Source organism: Triticum aestivum, chromosome 5A, assembly GCF_018294505.1.
Source record: "Triticum aestivum cultivar Chinese Spring chromosome 5A, IWGSC CS RefSeq v2.1, whole genome shotgun sequence".
Taxonomy (NCBI): Eukaryota; Viridiplantae; Streptophyta; class Magnoliopsida; order Poales; family Poaceae; genus Triticum; species Triticum aestivum.
The window spans coordinates 364,983,739-364,993,446 of NC_057806.1; the positions used below are offsets into that span (position 1 = coordinate 364,983,739).

Genomic DNA, 9,708 nt, shown 5'->3' on the forward strand with positions numbered 1-9,708 from the left:
GCCGGAGGAAGTATTGTTGCTATCTAGAGGCACAACAGAGGAGGAGTTGTTGTTGTTGGCATAGGCGGTGCGCTAGAGGCGGAGCTGCTGCCCGGAGAGGATCGAAGAGGTCGGCAGCTTCGTCTTTCCACCTGTTCCCCACTAACGAGCGGCTTGTGCAGGTGTCTGGGAAGGAGTTGCCATTGCTCCAGTGGTATGCATGCTCACTCTGCTTTTATTGATTGCTTCTCCTCCTCCTTCTCCTAGGTTTTGGCTCTAGTGGCATCAACGATGTGGGCGATTCCGCATTGGACTAAGGTCTCCGACCTCTCCCTACCTCGATGATATCCAATCCGATGCCGACGTTAGATGTTGCCTCATTAGTTGGCTCTCTCGAATCTTGGCAATTGAAGTGTCAATCAAGGAGAGCCATTTGTTGAATCTCTTATTTTTTGCATTTCTAGAATAGCGTTGGAGCCGGGACACACATTTCTACCCGAGTTCCAACAACAAAACAAATATTGTCCAGTCTAGCGGGAGCGCGAACCGCACACAAACATGAGCTGCTATACCGAATCCCCTATTGGTGTGACGACTTTGGTATCTTTTTTCGATTTGTTCGTTGACATGGTCTAGTTTCTCCCGCCCCTTTGAACCGGTGATGAAGAAGGGTAAGATTGCATGGGTTGATGCCTTAACCAATGTCCCTTCAACGATTTTTAGATCTCGCTTAAAGTGACAAGTGACTAATGTGGTCTTCAAAATCTAGTATGACAAAGGCATTCACATATGTTCATTTTCTTTGCTGCCGGTTTAGTGCAATTTTCAATTTTCGATGGACAGCGTACTATCGAAGGAAGAAGATGACCAACATAATTTTCGATGTAATTTTTTGTATTGATCATTTTGTGTCAAATTATCTTTTTTCTATTTATCGTAATTAGCTGTTTTTCTTAATAATTATCAAATCTAATATGCGATTTGGGTGTATTTTGTAGAAAAACCCATAGATCCAAACACACCCAAACAAAACTTGTCGAAAGAAGCGGCCGCCTCCAGCGTGGCAGCCGGCAGGGGAACCTTGGAATGCACACTAGCGAGAGGCCGGCCCCAACGTCACCAACCGGTTCAGTTCAATCCAGCAAAAACAATTTCAATTTCAAATTTCCTCCTCCTCCTCCTCCGCCGCAGCCGCACCCACCAGCGCCAAACCCCCACGGGAGCCGGCCACGGGCCCAAACCCTAACGAAATCCGCAGGCCGCCGCCGTCCCCCGTCCAGCCCGGTGCCCGGATCCGATGGGGTTCGTGGATCCGGCGGCGCCGCTGCTCGCCACGTGCGGCGGCGACACGGTGAAGCTCTTCGACGTCACGGTGGAGTCCGGCGACCCCTGCGTCCTCGCCTACTCCCCCGCTCCCGGCCACCCCGTCAACGCCGTCAAGTGGAACCACACCAGTCAGTAACCATCTCCCTCCCCCCAGCTCGCTCGCTGCCCTCTCTCACCCCCGTTCTCAGATCTCCCCAATTCGCTTGCTTTGCGTCTACGCGAGGATCTCCGTGTGCGAGCTAGAGCTTCGATCCTTTCGTCGTTGTCTTGCGTGCCATCAGCCTCTAGCGTTGTCACCGAGTTTTCAATCTTTTGGGACGGTAATATAAGTTATTTGCCTAAATTTCTCATCCTATAGACCCAGGATCAAAATGTAGCTCATATAGCTATGCTTCCTAACGGTATGTGGACGGGATAAACAAAAGGTATTTTGGAGATATCAACATTGATGGATGGATCTACTCGGTTTGCCAACAGTAATTTTTGTTGTTTGTAAGAGCTCTGTTTGCTCAAAAGACAATAACTGACGAAGAAATAGTATCAGTACTGTTGCATCTCATGATATACACAACAACAGATACTTTTCCGAGTATTATTATATTTATAATTACACACTCCATTACTATCAGCTGCCTATTGATGCATGATTACAGTGATTATACAACCACTATTTTCTGCTATAGTGATGAGCTAGTCTGCAGTTTCATTTCACTTGGCTTGTTCCATAGACCTTGCATTTTGCATTTCTATGCACGTGAATTTGGGTTGTGTTCATGGTTGCTGGTTTCTTTGCAGTGCAATTCTTATAATAGCTCCTTGTAATTCCTAGGTCCTGTTTGAGAGGGATATCATCCTGCAGAAGCTAGCTTCTGTAAAAAAAGGTAGTGGAGAGGTTCTTCACCTTCCTTGTACGTTGAACCCTAGAAGACACATTTGAGGAGTTGCCACATCTTTTTTAGATGAGTTTGGAGTCCCCCCAGATAGGGCCTTGAAATAGCATATTATCTGTTCCGTAGGAAAGCTATTCCTAGGTCCTGTTGATTTTGCAAATTATTTGTTTAGTCATGTGGCATTACTTGTAGTACAACAACCTCGAGCAATCAAACTAAAATTTTAACTTCCAATCTTCCCATGATCAATTGTCATGGTCTGTAGTTGTTTTTGTTGTTGTTGTAGGAGGTTGGCAAGATGCAGTGTGCATCCTTCATGCCCTTTTTTGGTTTTGTATTAAATCTCAATGAAGTATACATAATGCATATTAGGGAAAACATGATATCTATAAAGTTATAACGATGTTCTTGTATTTTAATCTTAGTGCAATGTTTGTTATGTCACTCTTGAGTCTAATGATGTGTTTCCTGAATTGACTAAGTTTTCTTACAAGAAGTTTAAACTCATTATCTTAATGAAATGGTTCCATAATCTAATTGCATAATGAATCTAAGTAATAACACCAACTCATTGCCGTATTAAACCTGCAGATCTAATCGTAGCAAGTGCTGGGGATGATAAAAAGATCTCATTGTGGCATAAAAAGGGTCAAAATGTAGGACAGCTACCGACATCAACTGTTGATCGTGGGGATGACATTGAGGTATCAGTGCATTCTTATGATTTTGTGCTCACGTCTTTAACTGTCAGACATGTGTGGTAGTCATTTTCATGTAACATTCTGTTGCTAATTCGTGTAGCAGTTCCAATTTCGTCTGTCATTTATTTGTATGACAGGCCTGCAGTTTCAGCTGCCTGTCCATTGATGTTGTTGCATAGGTATCTTGTTGCTTCAAATGAGCAGTTTGGTAATACAACCAAAAGGTGTACCTAATATTGTTTGCTCTGGCAGCAATGCAACAACCAGACTTACAGTGATACCGATACCTTTTGTAGCATTGTTTCTGTTACTGGCTTGTTCTATTATATACCCATGATGTAAGTTTAAAAGCATGCTTGTTTTTTTTCTGCCTCTTTACTCTACAAAAACAGCTTTATTTTACTCTCTAACTTGAAATACGGTAATGGGGCTTTCACTTATTTTCTCATACCCCATGATATGTACCAGCTGCCTTTCTGTATTAGACAATCGGCCGATGACATCTTGAATATATTATTTCCTATATATAAGCTGGGGCTGAGCACGACAAATTGTATTTTCTTGGCAGGAATCCATATATTCCATCAGTTTTAGCAACAAAGGTTCTCGATATCTTTGTTCTGGTGGGAGTGGCCATATTGTTAGGATATGGGATTTGCAACGGAAGAGATGTATCAAATGGCTAAGTGGTCACACTGACACCATTACTGGTGTAATGTATAACTGCAAAGATGAACATTTGGCATCAATAAGCATGAAGGGCGACCTGATTCTTCACAATCTTGCTTCTGGAGCACGTGCTGCTGAACTTAGTGATCCAAATGGACAGGTAATATATATATTTTTTTGTAAATGACAATGCCTCACAGTATGCTCTAGCTATACTGGAATTCTGGAAATTTTGATTCTGACCTTATGAGCTTTCTTTTATTTTTTTCTGCAAGGCCAGGTTTTGAGAGTGCTCGATTATTCACGTAATAGTAGGCATATATTGGCGACAGCAGGCGATGATGGTTCTGTGCATCTTTGGGATACAACCGCGAGGACTCCAAAGGTAAGCAATATTGCCTTGGTAACTAGTTAGGTTCTACCTGTTATTCTAGTGTTCACCCTATGACATGGGTGTTCCCATTTTGTTGTATTTAATGCCAAAGTAGAATGCAGGATTGAGATAGCAAAAATATGTGAAAAGGGAAAGTTGAGTTTCAATACCTCTCTAAACTTTGAATGTATGCTTGCCGACAACGTGTATTATAGATCATTTTCCTTTCTTGCACTTCAATCATCTTTTTCTGAAGAACAATGAACGTACATTTCATCCTCAGCTTCCTTTGCAGTCTGTCCCTTTGTGATGATGATTTTGATATGAAAGTTATGTTGCCGTATCGCCTTATCTGAGATTCTCTTCATTTCTTGGAGAAACTTCTGACAGGAGCTTCATTTGAAGTTTCAAGTTTGACAAGTTAGATTGAAGGAAACTGATGCAGATACACCAAGGATTTTTGTAGTATTTAGCAAAGCTGAGATCAAGATTCACTATTTGTTGATTGACATCTTCTATATCTAAATAACTAGCCCCCGCTAACCTATTTCTCTCAACATTCAAGCATGCCACCTCATCACACAACATGCATGGAGAGGGCCCACCCTCACTAACCTATTTCTTTAAACATGCAAGCATGCCACATTATCATGCAACATGCATGGGAAAAGACTCACCTCAACATGCAAACATGCATGGGAATTTCCATCCTATCGTGATATTTATATTTAATAAATAGTATACAACTGTACAATAATCAAACACAATAAGTCGTATGTATTTTCAGTTCTAGCTCTCTCCAAATATTCATGTTTCATACAAGGAATCTCATTGAAATAAGTTGCAAACTATCCCGCAACAACGTGCGGGGTATCATCTAGTTAGTAAAACTGCTTGCTTCACTGTTTAGTGTAAAAGGTTGAGATTAGTTATGTGAACTGTTCTTGCTGTTTATGACTTGATGTGTTAACCCGGATTTATCATGGTGTATTTGTGCTTTCTTCAATGCTACTCTTGAATCGACTAATGCCTTGTGCAGGTCTCATGGCTGAAGCAACATTCTGCACCCACAAGTGGTGTTTGTATCTCACCCTCCAGTGACAAGGTTTATTTTAGTATTATGCTTGGCGTTTGAAGTTTGATTTTTTTTACTGGCCATAAATAATCTTTATCATATTTGGTTCATTTAGATAATTGCTACAGTTGGCCTCGATAAGAAGCTATACACACTCGATTCTGCATCAAGAAGAGCAACACACACTATTCCTCATGATGCCCCTTTCTCATCATTGGCATATAATGATGATGGCACAATATTGGCAGCTGGCACAAATAGTGGGCGTGTGGTATTCTATGATGTTCGGGGCAAACCCCAGCCATTGACAATTCTTCGTGCATACAATAGCTCAGAGGTGGGGAACCTTACATGTCTCTTTTCCTCATTGGTGCCCTGCGATTTATTGTTTACATAGAAATGCTGTTCTCTGGTGGATATATGTACACATATTGGTGCAACACTTCCAGTTGTATAAAAGTATGCCAACTACCACTGTTCAATATTTTATTAGTTCAGCGCAGATGATTAACAAAAGCGCTGCCTCTGGTTATAGCGTATGCTGCACCATAATAAGAGAACAAATTGTTCATTCCTTTTGAAAATAGAAACCTGCATGGAGATGGAATTGTATGAACAATGTTGCTGGTCAAATTTAATAAACTTAATATTAACAATAGCATTTCTACTTCTTAGTCTATGCTTAAATGTTATTTCTAACTCTCATATTGTATGTAAATCTGTAAAACAACAACAACAACAACATAGCCTTTGGTCCCAAACAAGTTGGGGTAGGCTAGAGGTGAAACCCATAAGATGTCGCGACCAACTCATGGCTCTGGCACATGGATATCAAGCTTCCACGCACCCCTGTCCATAGCTAGTTCTTTGGTGATACTCCAATCCTTCAGGTCTCTCTTAACAGACTCCTCCAATGGCATTCTCCGCACGCTTTAGCCGTCCGCTATGCACTGGAGTTCCTGGAGGCCTGTGCTGAATATGCCCAAACCATCTCAGACGATGTTGGACAAGCTTCTCTTCAATTGGTGCTACCCCAACTCTAGCTCGTATATCATCATTTTGTAAATCTGTAAAACATGTTTCGCAAATCAATTCGCTATTTTGTTCTTGTGCGCTCAATGTTGGGAATAATATTAGTGACTTTCATATATTTTATAATTTGTTATGCTTGCACAGAAATTTATGCACTTTGCAGAGTCCCTGTTTGTGAAATTTGATAGCTTCCTAGTTAAACAAGGTTAAAAGACTGCCATGGGCTTTGATGTGTAACTGTTTAACAAGTTCCATTATATCTGCTCTCTTGAGTTGTTTAACATTTTCGAATTTACATTGCTTTCCAGGCTGTGACAAGTTTATGCTGGCAACGGGCAAAGCCTGTCATTGTTAGCGAGAACAGTTCTTCAGAAGTTGCCCTTCTGGGGGGAACTAGTGAAGATTCTATTCTTATGCCAGATCCTTTGCCTTCAGCAACACCTTCAACTTTTCCATCTGGAGCAGGCATTACGAGTCTTCGCTCTTCTTTGACAGGGAACACAAGTGGATTTCTTTCCACTTCAAAATCTTCTACTGCAGAGGAAACTCCATATAGGGCCCGTCCATTGTCTGGTGGACCATTATCAAAGCTACAGGCTCCTCGTGGCAACTTCAGTATAAAGGATGATATGGATGTATTTTCTCCACTTGTTGATGTCCAGCCTTTCACACCATCCAGCAACAGCTGGTGGGATGAGCACGGGAGTGATGAAGCAAAAAAAGATGATAAATCTGGAGATAAGAAATTATCAGCAACTAGGAAGTTCCAGTATATGGAAGGGAACAGTGAGCCACATCCAATCTCGGACTGGAGGTCTAATTCCGTTTCAAGACAGGTTTCTTTCTTCTGGAAAACCTATTATTGTTTCGACCACTACAAATCTGTTGTCAGATTTTTTTACCATGGCAAATCGAACGTTTTTCATGACAAATTATGTGCTCTGAGGATGGCAGGTTCAGTTGGTGAGCATGACAAATCTGCCTCAGTTCAGTTTTTGTCAGAAAATTGCCGTGCTTGCAAGCTAAATTTACCATCATCGTGCCAATATAAATTGCCATGAAAAACGTCAGATTTGCCATGCCTAAAAATTTGACGTCAGATTTGTAGTGTTTTCATATTATTTTCACTGTCTCTGTTCTCTGTCATCTCAGGATGCCAATTGAGCCTTCTTAACTTTGTTCTGCAGGATGGCGCCTCATCTGCGAGTAGCTCACCCGTGCCATCATGGAAGAGTGAACCATCTATCTCCCCACCAGAATCATCAACTGGAAATGCATTGCCCGACAGGCTAACACATCGTCAACAAATCTCACGCTTTGGGCAATCAGCCTTTCAGACTGGCAGTTTGGCGTTTGCAGGTTTACAGGATTCAGCTTCATCCACCAGTCTCTCATTGAAAGGTTCTCTAACAAGTAACATTTTAATGAACTTACAAAACAAGGGCATCTTGAGCAATGCGCAGTCTTCCCTAGAGACATCATCTGGTAGCCTACAGGCTTCAGTTTCCTCATCCTTTATGTCCAAGACCGTGCCATCGGTGAATTCTGATTTGCCAGGAGCAGCACTTCCCAAATCCGCATGGAAACCCTCAACTTTGACTGATAGATTGAGCACATCCTCTGTTTTTAGTGAAGGGTTAGCTTCAGCATTTGGTTCGCCAAAATCAAAGAAGACTGGAGCAGAAACAAAAGATGAACTGCTTACTAGTCTATTATCAAGACAGGAGGCACCAATGACCTCTTCGTCTGGAAGCCTTCTAGCAAGCAACGTAAGAATTATTTGTTAATTTTTTGACTTAAAAATGTAAACACAACTATTTACTAATGGAGTGTCCATATGCAATTTTATTAGGGGGTGGTGCCACCTCAATTGCCAACCTCAGGTTCGTCAGCTGATCAACAGGGAGCTTCTTCATTCTCCCTTCAGTATGTTCAGCGCATGCTCGAGGAATCTCTCGGATCGGTTCACAAGTCTATACATGAGGATGTGAGAAATCTCCACATTGAACTTCTAAGACAGTTTCACATGCAGGAGGTAAGAAAACTGTAGGTTCTGTTTTGTGTAGTTGCTTTGTGGCCTTGTTCTTTCTTGTTGTCAATTGCAAGCACCACTGTCAGAAATTATCGTTGTTTTTTATTGTGTGGCGTACACTACTGTCCTTGCTAATGGTATCTAGCTGTATCAACCCATGTATCACCATCATCACCTGTTGGTAAATGCAATTCAAAACATCAGCATTCAACATGACAACTTGGCAAACACATGCAGCTCTTGGTATTATCTCAAAATCACCTATATGTAGTTAGCCAAAACAGGATTTTCAACATAGTATACTCTAGAGTTACTGGTATGGCATGCATCATTTTCTTGACCTAGGCAAACTGAACGTTTTCGTGTATTTGGAAACTTGGCCAACTCGTGGCAAGAGTCCACTACGCGAGTGATAAGATCCCTGGTGTTTATCGTTCTACCAGTTGCCTTTATTTTAATAATGCATCTTACTACCTCTCTCTCAGTTTACAGGGCGTGCGCGTGCCCCTAGGTCGTCAATTTGACCGACCTAATACAGGTCATATATTACAAAAAATATATCAATATAAACTTCAGAAGTTCTATTTTCAAACCGTATAATTTTTGTGTTATATAGTTTATATTAAGATGATAAAATTGGTAACCTAGGTATACGCGTAGGACTTGTAAACTGAAACGGAGGTAGTACTATTATTTGGTGCTTTTGTTCCTTTTGACACAATTGTTACTACCAGGTCAGTTCAGCCCATGGAATGGAGAATTTATTAGATTGTTTAGTTGTGCTAGTTAAGTTTAGTACATGTATTTAACATAACGAACTTTTCCGCAACAAGCAGATGGAAACATCTGGCGTTATGAACTTGGTCCTGGAGAAGCTGGAAGGCCTGACCAAGGAAGTGCAGCAACTGAGAAGGGAAAACCAGCAGCTCCGGCATCAGCTTCTCTGATTTGTAGTTCTGGTGATCAATTTGATATCGTTGTCCATTGTGGAAGAGTGCAATCCTCGCTGGATTCCGGGAATGGCTTGGCGTTGGCGACGGCGATTGATTCTTATATTTGGTGTTTGTTTAGTTGATTCTTTTTGGAGCAAGTTTGTCTAGCCCAGGAAATTCATTTTAGACACGGTTGTACATAGCATCTTTCAGTTTAGAAGCATCTTGTTTATTTTTTGTTTTGTTGTTTGTTTGCTTGCATATCCCTCAACTTTCTTTCCTTAGGATTCATATGTAGTTTTCATAGGAAAGTTTTCATCCACTCTAACCTTGCGTGAAGATCCTATGTTTTTCTTGCGCACAATCAATCGTCCAAACTAATTATGTAGTATTGAAAAGACATACTGCTGGCAAATGTCAAAATACTAACCCTCCCCCCGCGTCGCCTCCTTTGGCGGCTCGGGGGCAGCCCCATCGCGCCGCCGCCGGCCCACTCCCTCTCACCCCCATCCGCTTCGCCGTCGCCGGAGAGGATGCCGGCGAAGCCGCGCGTGCCCCAGGGATGGTGGCGGCGGGGCTCCTTTGTGTCGGCGCTCGCCAGCTAGCGGGGATCCATCCGACGGCGCTGCAAGATCCGGTGTGGTGGCCCTCTTCGCCGGCGTCGGGGGGTGGATCTGGGGCTGCTCAGGCCGGATCCGC

At 42.2% G+C, this 9,708-nt stretch overlaps 1 protein-coding gene across 1 annotated transcript; it reads left to right on the top strand.

The window, feature by feature from the left end:
* Positions 1-1,087: 1,087 nt before the first annotated feature.
* Positions 1,088-9,337, top strand: LOC123103387 (protein NEDD1). The gene is made up of 10 exons (XM_044524954.1): positions 1,088-1,433; positions 2,787-2,899; positions 3,465-3,725; positions 3,846-3,950; positions 4,978-5,043; positions 5,129-5,350; positions 6,354-6,881; positions 7,233-7,814; positions 7,898-8,080; positions 8,914-9,337. The coding sequence occupies exons 1-10, from the start codon at positions 1,277-1,279 to the stop codon at positions 9,022-9,024; spliced, it is 2,328 nt and encodes a 775-aa protein (XP_044380889.1). The 5' UTR covers positions 1,088-1,276; the 3' UTR covers positions 9,025-9,337.
* Positions 9,338-9,708: the final 371 nt, after the last annotated feature.

Excerpts from the sequence above, each read along its gene's own strand:
- LOC123103387 (XM_044524954.1), top strand. The coding sequence starts at position 1,277 with ATGGGGTTCGTGGATCCGGCGGCGCCGCTGCTCGCCACGTGCGGCGGC. Across the intron at positions 3,726-3,845 it reads TTAGTGATCCAAATGGACAG|GTTTTGAGAGTGCTCGATTA; the intron begins GTAATATATATA and ends CTGCAAGGCCAG. Across the intron at positions 3,951-4,977 it reads CAACCGCGAGGACTCCAAAG|GTCTCATGGCTGAAGCAACA; the intron begins GTAAGCAATATT and ends TGCCTTGTGCAG.